The sequence below is a fragment of the Malania oleifera genome, chromosome 8 (genome assembly GCF_029873635.1).
Source record: "Malania oleifera isolate guangnan ecotype guangnan chromosome 8, ASM2987363v1, whole genome shotgun sequence".
Taxonomy (NCBI): domain Eukaryota; kingdom Viridiplantae; phylum Streptophyta; class Magnoliopsida; order Santalales; family Ximeniaceae; genus Malania; species Malania oleifera.
In genome coordinates, this window is record NC_080424.1 from 97,006,758 (window position 1) to 97,031,646 (window position 24,889).

Consider the following 24,889-nt stretch of genomic DNA (forward strand, 5'->3'; position numbering starts at 1 on the left):
AATTATTATTTAAAATATTTAAAAATTAATATAAAGTGCCAATAATATTTTAACGACCACGGTGCCTCTATTTTTGAAAAAGGAAGGATACCATAGGATTTTTCCTTTTTCTTTTTTTTTTTGGCGATATCACCCCTCACCAACCCCGGCCTTTTGACACTCTTGGCACTAATTAGCACACGGAATTTTCCAACACTGTAAGGGCATTTATGACTTTCCACAGCAGCGCCAAAGTCAGTAAGGACATTGTATTACCCTTTCGGAACCTTCTACCTCTGGTCAGAAGAGCGCCGAGCGTTTCGGTAACGACGACGACACAGTTCATATTGTAATTTTGTAAAGTTTCAAGGTTATTTTGGTAATCTCATATTCTCTCTTTCCTTCATAAATGGTGCTCCTCGCTTGTTCATGTCGCGAAACGTGTACTTCGACGCTCTCAGCTCACCCCACGTCGCGAAATTATCAATGGCCGAGAAAAGCAAGATTCTGATCATCGGCGGCACCGGATACATCGGAAAATTCATCATCCAAGCAAGCGCGAAGTCCGGTCATCCCACTTTTGCTCTGGTCAGGGAGGCCACCGTATCCGATCCTGTCAAGGGAAAACTCGTCGAGAGCTTTAAGAACTCAGGCGTCACCTTGCTCTATGTACGCGCATAATATTATTTAGTATTTATACTTTATAGTTGCGCAAACACATAGCAGAAATGCATCTTCTATATTACCGAGTAAATGCAATATGATTTCGTATTGAATTTTGATTAAATTTACAAAAAGGTCGTTGTCTTAATCACAATATTCTTGTTTAGGTTTTCGATAATCGATCGGTTGGATATTGAGAGTGTTTTTTTTTCCTATGAATTTGGACAGGGAGATCTTTACGATCATGAGAGCTTGGTAAAGGCGATCAAGCAGGTGGATGTGGTGATATCGACGGTGGGACACATGCAATTGGCAGATCAAACAAAGATCATCGCTGCCATTAAAGAAGCTGGAAATGTTAAGGTTGTTGCCTAATTTTTTGATTTTTTGTTACAACAATTGTACAAAATAGGTATATTCTATGATTGCTCCTTTTTCATTGACGGGAAGCTTGACGAATCGACATTTTTCCACCACTTGAAAACTTTATGCTGGCAACTGAAGAGTATAAGCTTTTTAAATATCTTTGGTCATTCATCCACAAATTGTTCCCTGGCACTAAAATAAATATTATGTTGAGAAATAAAGGGTGGCGTTTCAATTCAAATCAGGGTAATAATGTCTCCTTTGTGAGTCTTGCTCAATACGTGTTATATTTTAATAGTAAATATATTGCATTAAGATAAATATAAATACTTATAAGGGATGTTGTTTCATTTTAGATTTAAAAGAAAATTTTTAGTGGTCTTTTGAGTACCATATTAGCATTATGAATTGTGGTTTCAAATCACTCTTATTTCGATAATTTAAGACAGTAGACCTGATGTATACACATTACCAAATAAAGTAGTAGAATTAAAAATTTTACAATAATCTCATGATATTTATATTAATATTTGAAGTCATGCAAGATCCTGACTCATATCAAAATACTCCTCTGACTTGTGTGAATTCAAGATCATGATATGTGGGTTCCAAATCTTGTGCAGAGGAATCATTCTTTACAAGTATTTCTCTTTTGCTCAATTAAGAAGTCATATCATATCCTTTCCAAATCCCAATATGCTGTGGAATTTTTGTGCGCTAAGTGTTGCATTTTTGTGAGCAAGTCTCAATTCTGAAGCATTTTGTGTTTTTTTCCAACTGAAAGGGTATATTTGCCGTAATGGGCATTCCATTAGTAAATAATAATGATAAATCACCATGCTGCAATATTTATGCTCCACGGTAGGCTACGCAGACGATGTAATTGTATATTTTTTCCCTTGTATAAAACATCAGTTAAGAGCCACCAATTTTTCACAACTTTATTTTTTTGTTGATGTCCTGCCTGTTGATATGTATCTAAATGTACCGCACAACTGATTTCCTAATATTTCTGTGCATTTATGTCTCTTTAATCCATATAGAGATTCTTTCCTTCGGAATTCGGGAACGATGTCGATCGGGTGCATGCTGTTGAGCCAGCAAAATCTGCATTTGCAATCAAGGTCCAGATCCGCAGGACCATCGAAGCAGAAGGGATTCCTCACACCATCGTGTCTTCCAACTACTTTGCTGGCTATTTCCTCCCCACATTGGCACAGCCTGCAGTCAGCGCTCCACCCAGGGACAAAGTCATCATCTTAGGAGATGGCAACCCCAAGGGTATGCAAATTAACATACAAACTTCATGATTGAGAATTACTTAATTCTGGTGAAATTATGAGCTTTTGTTGTTCATATGCATTCTGGATGCCCACTAGCTTGTAGAACCCAATCTGTGAGACTAGTTGAATCCAACACATTTTATAACATGTTTAGAAATAAGACAGATTTGAATTTGTGTGAATTAACTTGGTACAATTATGTGTTATTGTTTATCCAAATTGAAAATCTATACAGGGTATAATATTTCCACAGAAAGGAAATGACCGACTAAAAATTTTAAAAAATTAAAAGAAGGGTTTGGTTCACCTAACATTTTATTTTTTCATACCACAAAACAGGAGAAAATGTGGATCCCGTACTGCAATTTCAAAAATAGAATCTTTTTTGTCCTCAAGTCTCCCCAATGCATATATTGGCCACCTAACCTAACACTAATGTGGTGGATGGTAGAATGTTCCTTTCATGCACAAACATCTGACTTTGCGCGTCCATTTTGTATGCAGCAATTTTTAACAAAGAGGACGACATTGGAACCTACACAATCAGGGCTGTGGATGACCCTAGGACATTGAACAAGATCCTTTACATCAAGCCCCCCAACAACATTTACTCATTCAATGAACTTGTTGCCTTGTGGGAGAAGAAAATTGGCAAAACCCTCGAGAAGATCTATGTTCCAGAGGAGCAGGTCCTTAAGGATATCCAAGGTCAGTTGAGCCAAAAGCATAATCGACTTTGCATGCCATTAATCATCAAGACTAGTTTTAGCAGAGCAGTTAAGTTATCCAAGATGTTTTTTCATCTATGTTGGTTTGGTTAATTTTGCCAAAATGTTTTCCCTTCTTTTGCAGAGGCCCCAATTCCAATCAATGTTGTGCTAGCAATCAACCACTCAGTGTTTGTGAAGGGAGACCAAACCAACTTTGAGATCAAGCCGTCGTTCGGAGTGGAGGCTTCTGAGCTTTATCCGGATGTTAAATACACGACTGTGGATGAATACCTCAATCAGTTTGTTTGAGAGTTTCAGACATCTTCTTGTAGAAATGAATAAATCAAGAGGCTGGTATTTGAGGTTGTGATCGGTTTAGTGTTTGGGCAATTGGGTTCCTTAATTGGTGATACGACATCAAGAGACTCAATTTTTCTCTCTTCCTTCTTTCTTCTCTATTTGCTGCATGTATTATTTTCCTGATGGATGGTGAAATTAAATGCATTTTACGCTTTGACAGAAATCTAGCTGCGTGCAGCAGTCTTCTGTGTGTCCTAACCCTTTGCTCCACAGGGAACACAAGCAGTTTAAGTTTTCAAATGCTGGCTTTCAAAATTAACTTGCTTTTTTAGTCTTAGGAGAAGGTTATAGCTATGTACAATAAATCGCAGGATTTTGTGCGAAAATTTCAAGTGATGAATGGGGTTTTCCTTCGTAATAAGCAAGAGTAGTGTAAAAAAAAAACACATGCATTCTTGGAGTTTACCAGTAGGGTGCTGCTTTTCCACAATTCCACCATTGTTACCCAACCACCCATCATTTTTTTACAAGGGGGGTTTGTAAGAAGACATTGACTTCTTCTAAAATCTTAAAATTTTCAAACACCTTCTTTGATGTTTAGAATTCTTGAGTTTCTTTAAAAAATCACAAAATTTCCTTTATATTTCCTAAAAAAATAATTTTTTTAAAAAACATAACTACCTTAAAAATCAAATGCCAAGAGAGGTCTGATATTTATGAAATCTTATAAAAAGTTTAAGAAATTTTTGAAATCTTCTATCCTTTTTACCAAACTTCAGAAAAGGTTAATATTTTTATTTTTATTTTTTATTTCCCTCCAGTGGGGACTCCAACCCCGCAGCATGTTCAACTTGTTTGTTCCTTATTAGCAACTCTCCATTGACATTGATCAAGATTTTCTAGATTCCCTCTAGGGAAACTCTACCTGGGGTTAAAAAACTATCTATTCTTCAACACCCTCTGCCCTCTAATACCTATGCAAGTATTAAATAATTTGGTGTGCTTAAAATTGTTAAATCACAGATTTCAGACTAAATCAAATAGGTAGAGTCACTCTATTGCTTTGGATAAAGGATTTTGTGGCTTGAAAAAAAATTTATTATATTTTTCTCTCTATGCTCTCATATAAAGCTAACTACCACTAGATCAATCAACTCTTCTTTGCCTAACACCAACACTTGTTAGGATGTTCTCGATTTGCTTTCAAATATCTCCTCGAAGTTCAAGTTAGTTGAGAGTTGATTTGGTAGCATCTAATTTGCAATTACTCCAATCAGCTTAACCAATGAAAAAAAATATTGAATAGCACGAGCCCCGACATAGGCCCACACAATAGCCCTTGCTTGGATTTTATAGTGTGGACTCCACATACCAAACCCAGTCAAGTGCTATCACATGAACCAATGTCATCACCAGCCCTATTGCATAGTACGACTGTAGCCAATAACTAGTAAACTCTTCTTCCCTTCTTCCTTGACTATTGGTGCAATGCAAACTAGATATTAATTTCTTATAAATTGAAACAAGTTCAATTAAAAAGAAAAAATTGCTGTTTAACTCCACAGCTTATTTTTTGAGTAATTTTTTACTATTTCCAAACTACAATCCAATTAAAAGACTGATTTGTCAAATTTTAGAGCAGTAATTAAACCAACAATTTTTAAAACTGAACTAATCCAACCCAACGATGCTTACCCTCAGACACAGGATTTTTAGCCCCAGCTTCAACTCTGATCCCATCATAGAAATGACAAAGCATTTGAAATTGTTGAGCAGAATGTGGTTAGCCGTTGCCCTGTTTCAATGATGGTGCAACTTTGTCTCTTGCATTATGTCGCCCAACCAAACCTTCTATATATATATATATATATATATATATATAAACTATGGAGCCCAATCCTCCCAAGACCTTGCTTCTAAGGAATACCTTATAAAAATCCCTCGTTTGGATTCCATCTTCCCTCAATTATGCCGATTAGAAAATGACAAAATAAACTAGGAAGATGAGGAGATAATGGTCGATTGCATTGACGTTTAGCAAGTAATCCCGTTGTGAGTACAAGCAATAGACATGAAATTCACCCCCAGCTAGGAAGAGAGGAGGATGACAAAAGAGAAGGGGGAATAGTAAAAAAAAAAAAATTGTGTCTGGAGTTGTGTGGGGGGGTTAGTTTTAAGACTTTTTCTCTTAGTGGTAGTGGTCGGTCCTGTCCTTTCACCTATATAGAGAACTTAACGCTCCCGAACTCATAGCTTCGATAGCGGCTACCAGCTTTTCAGGACGGAGCTAGGACTTCGTTAGCGCTCTTATGACCGAGAGGATTGGATACATATGTGACTTCTAAACTTTTAACATTAGCCACACTAGCTCTGGAGCTATGTGGTAAACTCAAATTTTCCTGATTAAGTTATTAGAGTTTGGAAACTATAATTTTTTATTTGAGATAATATATAGTATTTAAGTGAAGGATTCCAATTCTCACTTCTTGTAAGAATAACAATAAAAAACAAGAAGTAGAACATAGTAATCAGCCGAAACGCATCAATTGCAAAATCCAATCTGGGTCAACCCCAAACAAATGCAACTCCAAACACAACTCAGCTGTAAACACTTCTACGCAAATGGAATCTCCAATGCCCCCAACTCTGCCGTAAACTCTTTTATTGATATAATTTATTCTTCTTTTTTTTTCTCAGTAAAAAGAATATAAAACTGGCCTCGACCTTTCAGAATGCACAGTGATTCAACTAGGAAAACTTGCTTCCATCGATACTGTATTCCTTTCCGTCTTTACAGTAAAATAAATGCAATTCTTTTAATGTATGCACAGGTGTACATATATACAATTATAAATGCCCAACCTCTGTACATTTTCTTCTTTCTTTTTTTTTAATCCGCTCGATCTTCTTGAATGATGATCATATGGGTCCGAATTCAGTGGAAGGAACCAGTTACCTCAAAAGGGTTGGTCTGAATCAGGAAAGATTCTGATTCAAAAACCAATATAGCCTCTATCAAGCTCCCATCATATTGATATTGATACTACTCTTATCATTCTTTGTACGAGAACTCCGTCCGAATAGCCTTTTAATTCCAGAAGAAGGTTCCACTGCTGGCGCTGGTGCCGGCGCTGGTACCGGCGCCGGTACAGGTCCCGGTCCCGGTGCCTGTGCCGGCGGCTGTGCCTGCTCAGGAGCTATTGGACTTATCTTTGTAAGCTTCTCAAAATATCCCATCATTTTCCTGGCCGTGGCTCCTTCATTTTTCTTGCCTGCCAAACACAGGAAAACGGAAAAGAAAAAAAAAATCCATTAGGAAAACCAAGAAAGAAAAGCAAAGGGAAACCCAGTTACGGAAAAGAAATTTCCACCCGAATTGAAGACTGCCCATTTTCTCTTACCATCAAGAACAGAGCTGGGTTTGGCAGATTCGGACCAGAGAATGAGCGTTGGGGTGATGACTGTTAGGACAGCCCAGAAGAAGAAAATCAAAACGAAAGCTCTGCCACTCATTTGGAAATAAGAAAGAGAGAATGACCCAGTTGGAGAGAGAATGAGAGAGGATTTGTAATGCAAGAATTGAGGAGGGAGAAGAGAGAAGGGAGAAGAGAAGCAGGCTGAGCGGGACAATCGTAAGGCTTCAACACATTAAAACTGGCCTTTAATTAGCTGGCCACGTTTTTTGGGTATTAACAAAGATACCGATAGATGCAATACTTATACCACTACCTGATCTAAGACTATTTTAAGCCTTCGCATAAGCAAGCAGAGTCGGGTATTCAATAAAACAAGCATATGTGATCCATGTTGTTCAGTGGTTGGGGAGTTGTTGTACCAAATGGAGATTATGAGCTTAATCATACGCCTTCCCTTCTACTTGCAAATTGCAAATGATAATTGAGCTTTTAAATTGGAGTAAAAGTACGGCCCCAATCATTGGGGGCCGGGGCTGGCTTGACAGTCCGGGAGAGAGAGAGAGAGAGAGAGAGAGAGCCATCCTGCACAAGCTGGTGGTTGATCAAACGGGCTCTCGTGGAACCAGGTGTCAACATCTACTATGTGTTCCCCACCCACTCCCCCAAACTACTAATTGACAATTACCTAAATGCATGCATGGACTAAGAACTGGTGGCAGTATGGACTTCCTGGCTTAGTATCTTAAATAATGGTTAGTGCCTGTGGTTTATGAATTTGAACGTTGCCTCAAAACAGGCTTACACCATATTGCATGTGAGCTAAAAAAGAATACCCTGTAAATGCACCGGGCCAGGCAAAGGACTGGAACCAAGCAAGCTTGATCCAATGAAAAGCAAAGACACCAACGAGGAAAAATAAAAATAAAAATAAAAAATCAAATCGTCTGGCTTTGCAACCCTTGTTTTAACAGGCAGAATGAATATATTTTATGTCGTCCTCTCTATATCCAAATGAAGGCTAAAAGAAACCACTGTGCTATCAACGAAAGAAAAATGCGTGGCTCATTGCACAACTGAACTGAGATACACCATTTCTTCGAGTATACAGCAGAAAGAAAAAACTAGCTGCTAATTCAGAAAACATGAGAATCCAAAGTCGTTACAAATTACATTAGATTGCAAATTACATGAACTTTGCACACATGTTTAGCATGAAATATATGTTTCATCAAATCAAAGAATTCCAAAAGCACGCAGGTTGCATTTCTGCCATCTGCTGCTCCTACATAGGGAGATATCCGAGCTTCAGTCCCTCATCAAGCCACTGCTACTGGCAGCAGGCTTCTTCCCAGTATATTTCTGACAAAAACCACAGCAGCAGTCAATAGAGTTTTCAACAATGACAAAAATATAATGACCTTCAACTGCAAGGGCAAACAGAAGAAGAGATGTATTTAAAATAGTTCTCTCACCTGCTTTCCAAAGCTGAATGGGACATATTTGTATTTAATCATGTGCATGATTTGGCGCTTCATTGTGAGGACAAACAGAACAATCCAATAGCAAAGTAGGATGGGCCAGAAAACAGGGACATCAAATACAGAGAAGAAGGTCATTACAAACGCCACGCAGAATGCCTTTGTAATGGAATACCTGCACCCACAAAACAAAAGGAGAAAACTTGCTTATGAACCTTGCGAATGCAGACAGATAATCAAGAGGGGCACAAAAACAGGACATCAGTTACAGAAATGAGTCTCACTAAAAAAGGCTGCACAGGAAGCCCCTAATAATGAAAAAATGAAACCAGAACATGGAAGGAAGGCTTTATTTATTAGCCTTCGCAAGCACATATATGTGCCTGCACAAACAAAAAGGAAAACAAAATAAATTCTCCCATATAATTTGGGGCACCAAGTGAATGACACAAGGGAACCTTATCATAATCAATATGGAGTCTAAACCTTATAATTCACCATTCTACACCATCCAGAAAATGCTTTGATTACATTAAAGTAAAAAACATAATTAAGGTCATATATATAAAAGAAAATAATTCAATTCATTTACAATTCCATTAACCATGCAAGCTCCAAGTATTGATTGTATTAAAATTCATAATAGAGTTGAAAATTAGATCCCAGACCCAAATGCCTCAGTTGCAAAATTGTGCTGTAAGCTTAAGAAAACACGACGTCTTACAAAAGCAAAAGGGAGGAAAAGGATTAAAGGGAGGGGGGGCTAACACTCACCGCCACCATCACCAATGGTGTCATGACCTAATAACAAGGTATGGAGATGTAAGAACAGGCACTAGGGACCCACCATCACCGTTTGAATATCAAAAGGCAAGAATATTCAAGAATCTAAATGAGTGTAACTATTAATTACTCTGCCAAATAAGTAACTAAAATATCAAGAAACTACAATGATTCATGCAGAAAGTAGGAAAAATGTTGCTCAAAAAGACAAAATGATTACATTGTTGGTGCGAATTTGAAAAACATTTCCACAAAAGCACATGCAAAGACAAGATTGGTTGAATTTCCACGCAGAGCATTGCAATGTGAAAAATGCATAGAACATGTTGAGGAAAATCTTCTAGCTTATCAAGAGTTGCCCCAACACTCTGCCAATCATAGCAACACTTTTAAAGTCATGATGTGCAATCTCTCCATTTTTGTGATAGATGAGGCTATAACCCCCAAAGAAAGCGAGAAGGGTTAAAAATGTATGTATCAAGGGGTAGCAACATAAGGGATCTAGAAAGCACCAACATTTTAAGACCCCTTGTTTGTCAATGTCCAACACACATCCAACACTGACACTTCCTTGAACATCAAAGCTCACACCTATCTAGCACCGACACATCTTCTATGAACCAAGACTTGTGTATGCGTGTGTGCACACGCACATCCATGTGAAATTATAAATGTGTAAATATCAAACTATGAGCAAACGAGTAAAACTTTATTTGTATAATGTGGATGGGGTATATATTTTTATAGGAAAAAAATAAGATTTAATACACACTACATCCAAAAGGGCGGTGCTAGTATAAAATATGCCTAAATATTTTTTTATTTAATTAAAAATTAAATAATTGATTGATTGATGCATCCCTCCCACGTCATAATTCTAGTTTTTTTTTTAAATTTGATTTTCCTTTATGTACGTTCTTGTTGTGTCTAGTGCCAATGTTGATGCTTCTTAGTAGAGGCTAAATATGTATTGGTAGGATCCAAATATGTAATTCGCTAGATTCACATCATAATATAGATGTATTGTTGCCTGGTTCTATGAATGATACGAGTAGAACTTTTCATATGTGTACACTAAGGAGATGTTTACTATGTGTTTCATTGTATTATGAATTTTTACATGTTTGGAGGAGTTTATAATAACAACTGCATGAGCTCAAACAACTGAAGACAAAACTATTGGAATCGGAGCATGGTATCATGAGTGATAATGCAACACATTGAAGCACTGCAAGAGTCGCCAAACTCTAGACCAGCTTCCCAACCCCCAAGATAGAACCTTGAGGCCACTTATGGGAACGCCAAAGGGGGCACGAAGCATGACGATGTCTAAAAAGGGCCCTTCAAAAGACATTTATAACCCAACTTAAATCCATGGAGAAGAGGGGAACAGAGTTTGAGGCTTCTATGTGAGTAATGAATGAGTGGATACCTTTTGAGGCAAAAATAAGTGAGCTAAAAATAATGATGCCTATAGAAACGTCCCTTAAGAGATAGCCAATGGAGCTTGAGGCCCAACAAAAGCTTTCCAAAAATTTTTATTTGCTTGCAAATAATGTCAAAGAATCCAAAAACTTCAAAAAAAATGACACTGGTGGGGTAGGGGACACAATAGCCCAACTCCAAAGTCAAATGCAAAAGTCAAAAGCTAAATTGAATGTGGTCATACAAACAAATAGCAAGTTGAGCAAACCCAGTTGAGACAGGGCTATTGTAATTGTTTATCAACCACTTTACCTAAAAGCTTAAACTGTTAGGTTGTCAACGATGTTGATTAAGAGTTAACACTTCCCCCACACATGCAGCCCAATTGCACATGGAGAGAGAGAAACAAGCACTGAATAACACCCATTATCAGGAAAGCAATAACTTCTTAACAAACTTGCAATAAACACGAGAAATAAGACTAACACCCAAGACCCCCCAACCATGGCTCTAATACCATGTTAAGCAACCACTTACCTAAAATCTTAAGTTGTTAAATTATGGGCCAACAATGTATATCGACCCATCACAATAATCACCAAAACCACAAGCTCATAAGTGCCCAAGATGCCAAGAGTTAGATAATTTCCTCTTTGAAATAGTTAAGTATTTCACGTTTGATCTACAACAAATTACAAAAATTCTTGACATTAATGCTAAAAATTTTAAGGATGACTAAGGAATCAACATTCAATTTTATTAGAAAGCTCAAGATGTGACCCTAGCATGAATTAAGAACACATTGTTCAAGACCCCTCTGCTACTCTTCTTCTTCTTGTTGAAAAACTAGATTATTCAATATTTTCTTTAAAGTTAAAAGATCCAACCCCTACCAAGTACCGCCAATGAAACAAGGCCAAATAATATGAGTAAACTTATGAGTGGGGGAATAAAGACTCAAAAGGCTTCAAGATAAGGCCCTCAAGGAGTAGGCATGCCATTTTTTGCTTCCTTTGTGATGGATCTTATCACATAACAAAATACCCTCACAAAAAATCATTTAAGGCTTTAAATACCAAACTAAAAAAACACAATGTATACTGATTTGGTGTTGAAGCTCTACGATTTTTGGGAACCCCCAAGCAACAATATACATTGATTTGGTGTTGAATACAAGGGTAACATTCCGCTTAAATGGGTAACGGACACCGTGTCCATGAATTCATTTTTTGATTTCGCAAACTTGTTATAAACATGTAGATTCACACATGTTTTGATCCTAAAATCCTGCATAAAAAATGCTTTAAATGATTTTTTAGTAAATTTTGATTCATTTAAATATAACATATACTACAAGTATAAGATCTCATCTTAATTGTTTTAGTTTCTATTGGCAAAAAGAATGCATTTTCTACTTTTTAACTAACAAATCATAAATATAAGAAATATAAAATATAGAATGCCATTTAATAAGATAGAACAAAAATGTAGAGCAATAGAAAATATTTTTATATGTCAAACAAGAACAAAAAGGCATAGTGTTAGGGCTTGGCAATGTGATCTCGGTTAAATGGGGAGGAGAGATGTCTTCGCCTGTCCTCGCTAGGGATTTTTATACTTGGTGTTGAATTACTTGGATGATGTCTTGTGTGGTTGTCTTATTGATTGAATAAAACAAACAGTTTCACTTGTCATTGAGTATGAATGTCGCTTGCCTTCATGATTCAATATTGTTGGAACTAATATTTCATGATTACGAAGGCTTTTAAAACCTCTCTGGTGCTCACGAATGTAGGATGGAACGGTTAGTTGTTGGCTGACTCTGTCGAGGGAGAGCATTGACGAGTGCCGCACAGACCCTTAATTGAGATTAACTTGGGGGTCCGTGATACATAGCAATAAAACATATTTTTATCTCCAAATTAGGTGCAAGAAAAACAAAAAAAAATAAAATTGAAAAAGCTTTGAATACAAAAATATGTAGAGAAAAGATTGGTTTATTTGAATGCTAGTCTTTAAAAAAATGCATACTTTATGTCAAGGAATATAAACCCAAAAAAAATTATTATCTAAAATAAAAAAATTTAATAAAATTTCCAAGCTTTGGTGAAGAAAAAATACAATAAAAAAAAAAAACTATTTTAGTCCTTCACAATTAGTCTGAAACTATAACATCTCATAGAAGTCATTACAGTTGTGAATTGGAGCACCTCTAAGATAAAGCTCTGTAACGATCTCGGAAGCTACATAAATCTTTACATAATGGTCTTCAGGCACCAATATTTAAAACTATTGTTGAATAGGAAGGATAGAAAAAAATCTATGTCCACACAACTCACAACTTTATAGCAAATATGGAAGCTCAACAGTTGATATCATAGGTCAATGAGGATTTAAGGAAGTTAAAGGCAATGAATAAGGCCTCACACGTAATGGGGGTTGCTTAAAAGGTGAGGGGCCTTACTTTAGGACATGGGCTCCGTCGGAGGGGCCTCAGATCATGAGCTTCATTGGTGCCACTAGATGATTTTAACATTGTGTTATTTCTCAATGTTTCTCTAGCAATCCCATTGTTGGCAACCAATTGCATCAAATACTAAGGGGCAAAATTTGGGAAGTGCCTATAGGTGTGACTACAATAAATGAAAAGGGTTGAAGTGAACTTTCATTTGTAGCCCCACTCCCAGGCAAAAGGAGAAAGAGATGGGAGCATGTCCAACTAAAGTAAAGGATATGCACCACTTCAATGAATTAACTCCTAGGGTATTACCACCTCGATGCAAGGTCGGCCATAAAAGTGAATTCTTTACATCTACTCAAGCCCCTAATTAGTTGCGCTCCTAGAATACAAGCAACTTGAAGCAAGATTTATAAGACACTCAAAGCTCCTTTTGATGCATTTGTATTATTCTGTGGGGGGGGGGGGGGAAGATGAAGTTTGTAGTTGTGTCAAATATCGCATATTCAACTCCATAAAGGTGATTGTTTCAAATGAGTACCCCATCTCCACAGTTGTAGACAAATTTCATTAATTGGGTGGTGCAAGTACTCTACTTGCACTGCTACAACTGCCACACCACCTGACGCCCAACCGCTCACCTCTAACCACCTTGTCACCTCCAACCCAACCTTGATGCACACCCAAACCCCTTCCAAATCACTTCTACAAATCCTCCCACAAACCCAAACCCAACGCACAAAAACCTCCACTACAAGCCCCTATAATGGCTACTAAAAAACAATAGTTGCACCAAGCCACCAAAGCCAATAAGAGTGAGCCTGGAACACCCCCTGCCCCGGGGGTTCTTTTGATGCTTTTTGGCACTTGGTTTTATTTTTCATACTTTGTTTTATAAAGAGTTTTAAACATCCTTTGAAAATATAATTTTGAAATATATAATGAATAAATAAATACACAAAACAAAGAAAAAGAGAAAGAAAACATTAAAACAAATATATACAAATTTTTAAATTAAATAAAAATATTAAATAATAAATGAAACGTAAACTAAATTAAAAGAATAGGGGAAAATATTTTAAAATTAGAAGTTACAATAAGAATTCAACAATATTCTAAAATTCAAGAAAAACATCAAAATTTTAGGGGGAAAACAATTTTAACCATATTATTCTGGAGAAGACACACAAAACCCTAAACATACATCCAAACACTCCAAAGGTGCCACAACAAGGGCAGGTATTTTGACAAAAGAATTTTGACTAAACGTTTGAAAGTTCAAGACCCCTAGATAAAATCCAAAAACTTGTATCCAAAACTTTGTTTTTGAAAATGAAAACACTAAGTTGTATATTATACATATTTTGTATTAAAAATGAGTTTGTACAATTAATTTGAGTTTGGTTTCTAAAAACGAACATTGAGAATGTGTTTGGCATTATCAAGGATAAGTGTAGTGTGGTGGTTGGCAGTTAGCAACATGGTGGCCAACGGCAACCAATGGTGGTCACTAATAATAGGCGATGGTGCATAGTGGTGGTTGGCAACAATGGAGGGCAATGCATGGTGGTGGTTAGCAATCGTGGGAGGTGGTGAAGTAGGATGAAAAAAGGTTGAGAGTTTTAGATTGTATCCGACTTTGCAGGAAACGTCATTTTATAAGATTCTAAAAGGGGGGTATTTTCTAGGATACATCATGAAATTTTATTTTTTGGTAAAAATGACTAAACAAACGCATTTTCTTTGTATTTGAAAACTTAACCAAACAGGCCTTTAAAAACTCAAGACAGGAAACAGGCTTTTTAAACATCATTTTATAAGATTCTAAAAGGGGGGTATTTTCTAGGCTACATCATGAAATCTTATTTTTTGGTAAAAATGACTAAACAAAAGCATTTTCTTTGTATTTGAAAACTTAACCAAACAGGCCTTTAAAAACTCAAGACGTCCTAGAAGTGCCAAGAAGGCTCACAAAACCGGCATTCCCTAAAAAACTAAAAATCGATCAAACATTAATTGGGCACTAAAAACTGCCTGGAAGAACTGGGAAGGCACAATAACACACAGTAAACAACTCAAAAAAACCTTAACGCTGCGCTTAGAAGCATGGATTTCGGGCCATGGATTTGGATTAGGGTAGATTTGGACAAAATTCAATGCAAATCCACACAAATCCAAATCCAAATCCAAGGCCTCTCCCAAACATAGGGTAAGAATGTGACAACCACAAAAGCACAAAACAAGACACAAGGACACCTTGGGAGTGTTATGGGTTCCTCTCTCTAGTAAATAAAGGCCTATTTTGTTAAGTTTGATGAGCGTTTCAAAGGGGAAAAAAGTCTGAATGCCCCCCGAAAAGGGTTTTTGATTATCTCAATGCTTTCTTACTTTGTGTTTAATACTTGACTAATTCTCGAGCGAGCTTAGTGTTGTGTTTAATCATGTAGATGCAGAAGATCTCAACCAACCAACAAAAAGCTCTAAGACCACTCATTACAAGGAAGTAGTGGGTTGTTGGTATATCAAATCAACAACATCAAGAATCTAGTCAAATGGATGAGATTGAGAGAGGAAAAAATCAATTATGAGAAGATCAAAGGCCTACAACGCTACATGTATAAGATTGAAGACTTCCTAAATTCCAAATCGAAGAGTATGTTGAAAAAATGATAGGGGGAGAATGTCAAGGGATAGAAACACAATGGATGTCATGAGGTCGCAACATAGGGGATCGATGCATATAGACAAGATAGCAAAGATGGTCTTTTACTTCATCTCCTAGGACAAAACTAAGTCAATTTAAATCCACACAATCACCGAGCAATGATGGCCATCCTAAACCATATTAAACAGCAGAGCATGCAGACAGAAAAGAACAAACAACAACAACCACCATCAAGCCTTAAATACTATGTGGGGTCAGCCACATACAAGAATCTTCTACCACCACTCTGTGCAATGTAGGCAATATCCTCCGACAATTGGAGGGGTCAGCCACATACAAGAATCTTCTACCACCACTCTGTGCAATGTAGGCAATATCCTCCGACAATTGGAGGGCTATCAAATCCTTATTATCTCATAATGTCGCAGAAGATATCTCATGATCAAAGAGGAGATTAGCTTAGGTATTGACTACATGCGTGGGCAGGATTATGTACTAGGCAGAACAGCAAATGTTTGGCTTCTTCCTTTTTTTTTCCCAATTTTTTCCTTCATTTAATGAGAGGGGATAGGGCAGATATATTCTTGAAAATAACCAGTTAATGAGTTCCCATGAATACAAAGAGCCAACTCCAAATAAAACATATTGCGACAAAGGGAAGCAAAATCACACTAGCATAGTAAACCTCCCAAGACATTTTGGAAGGCAGCATACCAAGAGAGTGCATACACCAGAGTCCCAGACCATTACAATCCATTCAAATTTATCCCATTTGGACTTTTTCCTCTATGAAGTGAGCACTTGGAAATTTTCTACATGTGTCAAAAATGGGTGCCACCATTGTTTTGTGTTAACCATAATTGCTTCAATATGCTAAAATGATCTAAGTGTCGATTTCCATCTCAAGGGAGATCATCATTCCTCCAACAAAAAGACCTTTCCCAAACATTTACATTTAGTCAAAAATTAATCACAGGCTTCCAACTTCCAAGATTTTAAATGTCATATATACCTTCAAAAACTCTCCAGTTCCTTTATCTCAATGCACCAAAACAAGCATATAGGCACCACTTCCTAGACTGACTTCACTGACCTATTCCAACCCTTCAGGATCCACACTGCAGGGAACATACAGAAATGGAAATATTCTCTTTTTATGCACATATTTTTTCTGGAACACAGAAAATATCAGTCCTACTGTTGATTTTTCGCTACAGTTTTTTTGAGTTCTAATTATTTTTCAGTTCTTGAATATGAATGGCACCCCCTTAGTACCCAGTAAATGGCAAAAGGACATGATCAACAGACTTCCTGAATTACCACTCAGGCTAGTTTATGCAGTTATGAATCAGCCATTCCAAACATTTCACTCATAATCAAATCCTACAACAACTAGGAAAACCAGTACAACAATATATTTCTTCAAGCTCATAATAAATGTATTGTAGGGGTGTAGAAACTCTGCTGGACTGCCTGAACGGCACCATCATGCTCAAACCGCATACTTACCTAGCATTTGCTAAGCTATAGCCTCAAAAAGTATCTAGTCAAGTAAAATGACTCAAACGTATCTCATCAAGTAGAATGGCTATGTTAAAGGTCTGAGCAATGAGAAACATACAGTGTTTCAAACTGAAGAGACCTACTTAGGCATCCCAAAAGAGTGTCTTAAGAACAATCAACTTTGTGGTTCTACATGTAAAATTGAGTGTACGCTTATTCTATTTGTGTCATGTTTTTTACATTTTGTGCAACAAATATCTACTCTTTTCCTAGTCAATGCTAAGAGGAACAATTTTTTTCCGTAGCTCAGAAAAGGAAGAAGAAAAAAACAATTTGTTATATATACTATGTAACAAGAGGAGATAGCATATTAATAGAGATACCAGCTAGCAGCATCTTGAGATAGGTAGAATGGCAAATTGTAGGCAATCTCAGCTGTTCAAGCCCAAACAGAATGCCAGGAAAAATATCACAGAAAACTGACAGGAAAATTAAATTGTAAACATCCATATGCTAACAATATGTCTGCAATTAATACCATACATCCAGCCTTGTCGGCCCTTGTGCTTTCTTACAATTATTGTACTCCATGCCTCACACAACTCAAACAACCAAGCTGACAATTGACAGATAAAAATTCAGATGCATCAAAGGGAAATTAAAAAGACTGCAGAGTCATATTCATGAAAGAAAGGAAGTTATCAAAAAAGTAAAAGCAAACAAGCAAACAAACAAACAAACATTTAATTTTACCATTCTTATGCAAAAGTTTGCAACAATATTGCGTAAAATTAGCTTGATTACCAGAATTTGAACTCAGGAAGGCGACGAATAAAGGGCTTAAATTCATCTGAGCCTTTAGTTGGCAATGAGGCACCGTCTAAGGCTTCAAGCTCTGGATCTATCTTTGGTGACAAGAAACCAATCAACAAATTCAAGATATAGATTCCTAGGCCATATGATACAATGTAAAACCCTTGAACATAATAAACACGCAAGAAGTAAACAGCTGCAGCTGCGAAAGTGCCAAGCCACCTGTGAACTGGATGAGGGGTGGACCTATCCAAATAGTACTGAAATGCCCTTGAGAAATCATTTCTCCACTTGGCCAGCGGCGCCACTGCAGAAGCAGCATCGCCCCCACCTCCTTCCATGGACCTAAGCTTTAATTTAACTGCAGACCCAAATGAAATGACCGTGCACGCTAAATTAAACAAGTCATGGTTGCAAAAAAAAAAAGTTAGCTTCTGTTTGGTTGCTGATTAAACAAAAAATAATAAATGGATGAATGAACAAGTAAACTAATGAAATCAGATCCCACGCTTTCTATCCCTTCGTTTCTACAAATAAAATAAAACAAACAAGCAATAGAACGGAACGGTTTCAAAAGAAATGATTTCGTTCTCTCGCCCATTTTAGTTTCTAATCTTTGCTATTTCTCAGTAGCTAAACAATTGAATTGAGCTTGAATAAAAGCACGTAAAATGATGGAGAAAAACGCAGATCAACATCGATCAGTGTGAAATTCTCTTAAAATTTAAAAATACACACACATGCACAAATGACGCATCCATCGATGCCTTAAATCTAACCCTAGCGAAAATTTTCCAGGAAAGCACAAAAACAGCAACAAAATCCGCGATCACGAGGAAAGCAAAATACACCGACTTTGAAATCGAGGAAATTATTCGAGGAAAACAAGGAAGTATGATAACTAGGGTTTCTCGAGCATATATGCGTTCAAAACCAAGTTTCAAAAAATAGCAGCGCTAAGAAATGAAGATGACTGGGCAGAGCAGAAGCAGAAGCTCACCTCCAAGAACGCGTGAGTTGAAGGTTTCAGTATTCAGCAGCAGAGATCAGATGGGGAGAGAGGAAGAGATGGGAAGGAGAGATCTGCAAGTCGGAGGGATCTGCTGCTTTTATCTGACTTTTTGGAGAGCAAGCGGACGACGCTGCGGTTTAATGCAATTTGGGCTTATTATATCCAGTAACATTTTTGTCCCCGTAGACAATGTTGCCCTTCCCACGGCCATATTGAAATTCTATTTATTTATTTTTCATGACTATTCCTCGCGCGCGCAATGAGCCTATTTGTGAATAGTCCAATTAGTCAATAAGTAAATATTTTATTTTTAGTTAAAATTTATAAAATAGCAGGATATCTTTTTCCATGCCTGAGAAGATATAATATGCAAATTTATCTTTGGTAGCATTTGGCTCATCGTCAAAATTAGCTCAGAATCAAAATTAGAGATCATTAGAACTGAAAATGAAATTGTCAAATTCCTTTCTCATACACAAAATTAAAATTATATATAGTTATTGTTGTCAAGATTTGTCCAGAAAAATTTGGATTAATTACGACTTTGATTACCTGTCAATAATGAAAGAAAAACGACTTGGAGGATCCGGATTGTATTTCGATGAATTGCTATGATGCCTGTGTTGGGGAATTTGGAAGGATTATACGATTGCAATAGTAAAGGAGTGAATCATATGTTTTACCTTCCTTAGGAGATCCTTTTCAATTATAAAGATTACATTTCAGATATATTATCAGGGAGTAAAGAATGATGTGATAACCTCTTACTTTAATTAATAAACATTACCTTTTTTACATTGATCACTTGATGTCTTTTCCTTTTTTGTTCTTGCATAAGTTAATATCGAGTTTCATGTCGGGGTCTTTTTTAAATTATATCAATTGTCCCCTTATTCTCAAGTCTTAAGGTTACCTTTTTGGCTTTAGAGTATATTGCACTTATTACAAGTCCTCTTATTATCACAAGATTCGATTTAAACCATCAAATTGACATTTTTTGGTCTCATGAGTAATGCTCATCAGATGGGCCAATACCATGTTGAATAGTGCTCATTTTTTGTTGCTTTATAAGTGGTGCTCATCAAATGAGCTTATATTTTGCCGAACAGTGCTCGTCTTTTACTGCCTCATGAGCAGTGCTCATCAAATAGACATTTTTAAGCCTTGTGAGCAGTGATCATTTGATGAATAAATACTTTATCAAGCAATGTCCATTTATTGTTACCTCATGAACAGTGTTCATCAAATAGACATTTTTGGGTCTTATGAGTGTTGCTGTCATATGGATAGATACTTTACCAAAACAATGTCCATTTCTTATTCTCTCATAAGCAGTGCTCATTAAATTAGCATTTTGAGCCTCCTGAGCAACGTTCATCAGATAGGTTAATACTTTGTCAAGTAATGTTTGTTTATTGTTGTCTCATTAGCAATGCTCATCAAAAGGATTTTTTTTTTTTTTTTTGCCTCATAAGTGGTGCTCATTAAATGAGCTAATTTTTTACCGAGCAAAGCCCGTCTCTTATTTCCTCATGACCGATACTCATTTGATGAGATGTTGTACCTTTCTTATGGGGTCCTTTTTAATTGCATGAGTTACATATCAGATGTATTATTAGGGAGTAAAGACTGGTGTGATAACCTTTTACTTTAATTAATAGACTTTACCTCCTTTTTATTGGTACCTTGATATCTTTATATTTTTTGCTCTTATATAAGTTAATGTCGAGGTCTCTTTTACGCTATATCAGATGCCCCCTATTCTTAAGTCTTAGAGTTACCTTTTTGACTTAAGAGTATACTACACTTACTACAAGTTCTCTTACTATCACAAGATTTGATTTAAACCACCATATTGACATTTTTGGGTCTCATGAGTAGTGCGCATTAGATTTGTCAACGCTATGCTGAGTAGTGCTTGTTTCTTATGTGTCTCTTGAGGGGGACTCATCAAATGGGCTATTTTTTTTTTGAACAATGCTTGTCTCTTATTGTTTTATGAGTGATGATCATCAAATAGACATTTTAGAGTTTCATAAGCGATGCTTATTAGATGGAGTATTTTTAATTGAAAAATGTTCATCTCTTATTACCTCATGAGCAATACTCATCAAATGAACATTTTTGGGCCTCATAATGGGTGCAAGAACCCGATCCGTGAGATATGGAATAAATAAATAAGAAAATGGTAAAACAGTAAATTGAGCAGGCTTCATCGAAGAAAGTCCTTCTATTGTTCGGCAACGAAATTCAGAGGATCGTTGACGAAGAGAAGCTGAGAGGTTTTGGAATATCCGAAAATCTTAGGCTCGTCAACGAGACCACCACTATGTCGACGAACTTCCTTCGCTGGCTCGTCGACGAAGTTGGCCGAGTTAAAGGTGCTATAAATATCCATTTTGTTGCTTAGAAGCTAAGTTATCAAGGTTTTCTCTCTCTCTCTCTCTCTCTCTCTCTCTCTCTCTCTCTCTCTCTCTCTCTCTAGATTTCTTCACCGTTCGTTGTTAAAATCGACAAACCAGCATTACTGCGAGGATTAAGGAAGAAATCTCTACGTGTTTTGTGGAACGAATCTTCGTTTTGAGGTCATCGGGTTTGACCCAAAAATCGAGATAGGGTCGAATTTCATTTTCGTTTCAGTAGAACTGTAGGGAGTAAGATTGTAAATAATTATTGTATTGTGGCTTATAGGTTTTAGGAACTCGGTTCGCTATTTAGGAGTCGTAGAGTTTGGGTTGGATTTTCGGGGAAAGGTGAGGGGATTCTGTTTATATCGGTTATTTTCGAAATCAAATTCGGTAGAACTATGGTTCACGATCCTGTGTATGTTTTGGCTACTTATTTGGGGAAATCTAACGGGTAGAAATTACGAGATTTTCATGTTACAGTTTTAGGAAAAAGGGGGCGTTAGGTTGCATCTTCAGTTTTGTTGGAAAACCGTGGATATATTGTGTTATATATTGTGATATGGAGATGGTCGGGCCTTGACTTGTTTAAACTGTATATTGAAAATCATGATTTTTGAGATTACCAAATGAGTGTGGAATGAACTGTTATATAAATCCATTGAGTTGTGATTTGCTGAAATGAGATATAGGAACGTGAGTTCTGAATTGTTCAAGGTTGTGAAAGAGTGTCTGACTCTATATCCGAGGGTGTGAAATACCACCTGCTAGTGGCAAAAGTGTCCGGCTCTATATCCGAGGAGGTGAAATATCGCCTCTTATCGGCTGATCATGGAAGGGTGTGGATACACCAGTTGTACCAGTACGATGCCATAGGGGCCTGAGGCTACGCCATGTGCCGGGGATGCAGTGTAATGCAAGCCGGCTTCGTGCCGAAGGGTGTGACGACACCGAGTTACTTGATCATATGTGTGTGGGTGTTGAGAACTATACTAGAACTGTTTTGTGAAAATATTGGAAATGAACTGTGTATATTTTTATATGTCATGATAGCACTCATATGCCACACACCGATATAACCTGATTCTTCCTTATTGAGAAGTGTCGCAACCCCTATCGTACGTACATGTTTTCAGGTCCTTCAAGTAACCGGAATTAGCGTCCTTGTGTTGGGAGCGTGGTGGTCAGTTTACTGTATTGAGTACTAGTGTAAGTACTTGAACTTTAATAGGGTTGTCGATTTGGGTATTTGTTAGCACCCTGGGTTATGTTTTGTATAATGGAGCTTAGACTCTATCTGTATAGAATCTGGTATGGTACTATGTATGCATAGAATGAACTTTTTCACTGCGTATATGTCATGTATGTGAATGTGTATAAGGTGTACGGGAACCCCACTGGGTCGAACCCTCATTCATTATAGTATCATTGGTGTTTTGTATAATACAGGTATAGGTTAGGTTACTACATCACACCCTAGGTCCCATTGTCGAGTTCGGGGCGTGACAACTTAGTATCAGAGCTAACCAGGTTGCTAGGTTTTGTAGACTTGGTTAGGCGTAGCTACGTGTACATACCAGAGTATAGGATGTAGGAAATGGGTAGAGTAGGTCGATGGTTGTTTTGTTGTTAGACAGTGACGGTGTTCTATGTTTTTCCTGGAATGACGATTTCAGTAAAATCACGACAAACCATTGATGATTTCGTGTTGGGGTGATAGGATAGACCTGGACCCGTGAGATGGGTAGTTAACATGATTAGATGTCAATGATTACGTAAACTGTATATGACATAGGGATTCTAACTGATTCCTATTCTATTTTCAGAATGGAGCCCAAGAATAACAACTTGGATAGTGGCTCCAAGGAGACTGTGAGCGATAAGTCTCCTTCTCTGCCTTGAGTGTAATGACCTACTTAATTTTCACATTTTTTTTTTACAATAAATACAATATCACAAATCTCAACTCAACAGATCATAATCCACTTGGACCCTTGGGTACCAGGGATACATCAGAACACATAACGGAAGCCTAAGCAGCAGGAAACATACAATCACATTATCATAAATACCAAAACATCCATCACAATACCATAAATACCAAAGTCACTATAACCACTGTATTTCAGTATACACATCCCAAAAACAAGATCTAGGGACATTTTCCACAAAATCCAACTGTCACTACTAAAACTTACCCTTCAAAGAGGGCAAACAACCAGCACTAGATCAACGGGGCTTTTCCCGCTCTCCTATCTAGGGCTCCTAAAAAGTTTATAAAATTTTGGGGTGAGACACCTCTCAGTAAAGGAAATAAACTAATACCTGTGTGTGGCAACATGAGTATTCTGTGTTATACATATACCATACTAAACATATTCAGTAACTGTTTTGTCAAATCTAGGAAAACATATATATCATCAAAACATGGTAGAACATATTGTATTATCATAAACATATTTCATCTCATATAATATAATACAAAAAACATTCCTGGTAGGTTAGCTGACTGTTGTCATGTATTACCTCCATATGACTGGGTTGTGTGGCCTGAAGGCGAGACCTGACAATGGTTGGTCGACCACTTCCAAGTCAAAAGTATAGTATGTAAGTCTGATGGGTCTGCCTAACTTGGTCCATACACCAGGGGAGGTCACACACTTCTTAAAACCACATCGACTGTAAGAACCTGAATTGTGTTGTACGAGTTAATTATGTAAAAGAGCGATAAAAATGGAATTCTGCAGACTTTGTCGATGAGGCCATAATTCGTCGACGAGGCCATAATTCGTCGACGAAGGTAGAATGCTTCTCATCTACGAAATTCAGAGGTTCGTCGACGAGAAAAAGTCGAGAGGTTTGGGAAAATTTAAATATTAGGGTTCGTCGACGAAATTGTTGTCTCGTCAATGAAATCCCTGAAGACCTCATCGATGAGGACACCAATTCGTCAACGAAATCCCTCGGGTCAAAGGTCTTTATAAGGATATTTTCTGTTGCTTCTTGGCTAAGTTTTAGTTTTCTCTCTCTCTCTCACTCTCTCTCTCTCTCTCTCTAGGATTTGAAGCTCTCTCTCTCTCTTCTCGATTGCTTCACTGTTTGTCGCCAGAATCGTAAATCCAAAGGTACTGCGAGGATCAGTGAAGGATTCTCTACGTTTCTAGCGGATCGGAAGTCCGTTTCGAGCGTTTTCGAGTTTCGAGCTAAAATCAAGGTAAGGCTTGGTTTTTATTTCTAATTTAGTATATGTGTAGAAGTACGGATTGTAAGTATGTATTGTACTGTGGTTTGTAGGTTTTGAAGTCTCGATTCGTAGTTTTGAGGGCCGTAGAGTTCGTAGTTGGAATTCGGGTTAAGGTAACGGGATTCTGTTTATATCAGTCCATTTTTTAAATCAAGATCGATAAGCTTGTAGGCTACGATCATATGTATGTTTTGGCTACTTATTTAGGGAAATCTATTGGGTAAAAATGCGAGATTTTTGGGTTACAGTTTTCGAAAAAATTGGGGATTTTAGGTATCATCTCTATTTTGTTTGGAAATCTGTTGGTTGTGTTAAAACTGTATTATTGAGGTGACCGTAATCCATATTTGCATAAACTATATACTTAAAATTGTAAATGATATGAT

The 24,889-nt window shown here is 37.1% G+C and overlaps 3 protein-coding genes across 4 annotated transcripts; 1 reads left to right on the forward strand and 2 right to left on the reverse strand.

Annotated features, from left to right (window-relative positions):
- The first annotated feature begins 269 nt into the window (after positions 1 to 269).
- LOC131163042 (phenylcoumaran benzylic ether reductase Betv6) lies at positions 270 to 3,524 on the forward strand. Its single transcript, XM_058119743.1, has 5 exons — positions 270 to 648; positions 871 to 1,005; positions 2,052 to 2,289; positions 2,796 to 2,999; positions 3,144 to 3,524. Exons 1-5 carry the CDS (start codon positions 409 to 411, stop codon positions 3,308 to 3,310), a joined length of 984 nt encoding a protein of 327 aa, XP_057975726.1. The 5' UTR covers positions 270 to 408; the 3' UTR covers positions 3,311 to 3,524.
- Positions 3,525 to 5,926: 2,402 nt separating this feature from the next.
- On the reverse strand, positions 5,927 to 7,669 carry LOC131163045 (uncharacterized). Its single transcript, XM_058119746.1, has 2 exons — positions 6,703 to 7,669; positions 5,927 to 6,573 (listed from the first exon to the last, which is right to left on the reverse strand). The coding sequence occupies exons 1-2, from the start codon at positions 6,812 to 6,814 to the stop codon at positions 6,317 to 6,319; spliced, it is 369 nt and encodes a 122-aa protein (XP_057975729.1). The 5' UTR covers positions 6,815 to 7,669; the 3' UTR covers positions 5,927 to 6,316.
- Positions 7,670 to 7,754: 85 nt separating this feature from the next.
- Positions 7,755 to 19,059, reverse strand: LOC131163044 (protein RER1B-like). Of its 2 annotated transcripts, none has more exons than XM_058119744.1 (4): positions 18,843 to 19,059; positions 17,834 to 18,203; positions 8,190 to 8,370; positions 7,755 to 8,076 (listed from the first exon to the last, which is right to left on the reverse strand). In XM_058119744.1, exons 2-4 carry the CDS (start codon positions 18,181 to 18,183, stop codon positions 8,023 to 8,025), a joined length of 585 nt encoding a protein of 194 aa, XP_057975727.1. In that variant the 5' UTR covers positions 18,184 to 18,203; positions 18,843 to 19,059; the 3' UTR covers positions 7,755 to 8,022. The 2 variants fall into 2 exon arrangements, with proteins under 2 accessions (XP_057975727.1, XP_057975728.1); XM_058119745.1 differs by having other exon boundaries at positions 17,834 to 18,233.
- Positions 19,060 to 24,889: the final 5,830 nt, after the last annotated feature.

Excerpts from the sequence above, each read along its gene's own strand:
- LOC131163042 (XM_058119743.1), top strand. The coding sequence starts at position 409 with ATGTCGCGAAACGTGTACTTCGACGCTCTCAGCTCACCCCACGTCGCG. Across the intron at positions 649-870 it reads CAGGCGTCACCTTGCTCTAT|GGAGATCTTTACGATCATGA; the intron begins GTACGCGCATAA and ends GAATTTGGACAG. Across the intron at positions 3,000-3,143 it reads GGTCCTTAAGGATATCCAAG|AGGCCCCAATTCCAATCAAT; the intron begins GTCAGTTGAGCC and ends CTTCTTTTGCAG.
- LOC131163045 (XM_058119746.1), bottom strand. The coding sequence starts at position 6,814 with ATGAGTGGCAGAGCTTTCGTTTTGATTTTCTTCTTCTGGGCTGTCCTA. Across the intron at positions 6,574-6,702 it reads ACCCAGCTCTGTTCTTGATG|GCAAGAAAAATGAAGGAGCC; the intron begins GTAAGAGAAAAT and ends TGTGTTTGGCAG.
- LOC131163044 (XM_058119744.1), bottom strand. The coding sequence starts at position 18,183 with ATGGAAGGAGGTGGGGGCGATGCTGCTTCTGCAGTGGCGCCGCTGGCC. Across the intron at positions 8,371-17,833 it reads CTTCCTGAGTTCAAATTCTG|GTATTCCATTACAAAGGCAT; the intron begins GTAATCAAGCTA and ends TTGTGGGTGCAG. Across the intron at positions 8,077-8,189 it reads CATTCAGCTTTGGAAAGCAG|AAATATACTGGGAAGAAGCC; the intron begins GTGAGAGAACTA and ends GGTTTTTGTCAG.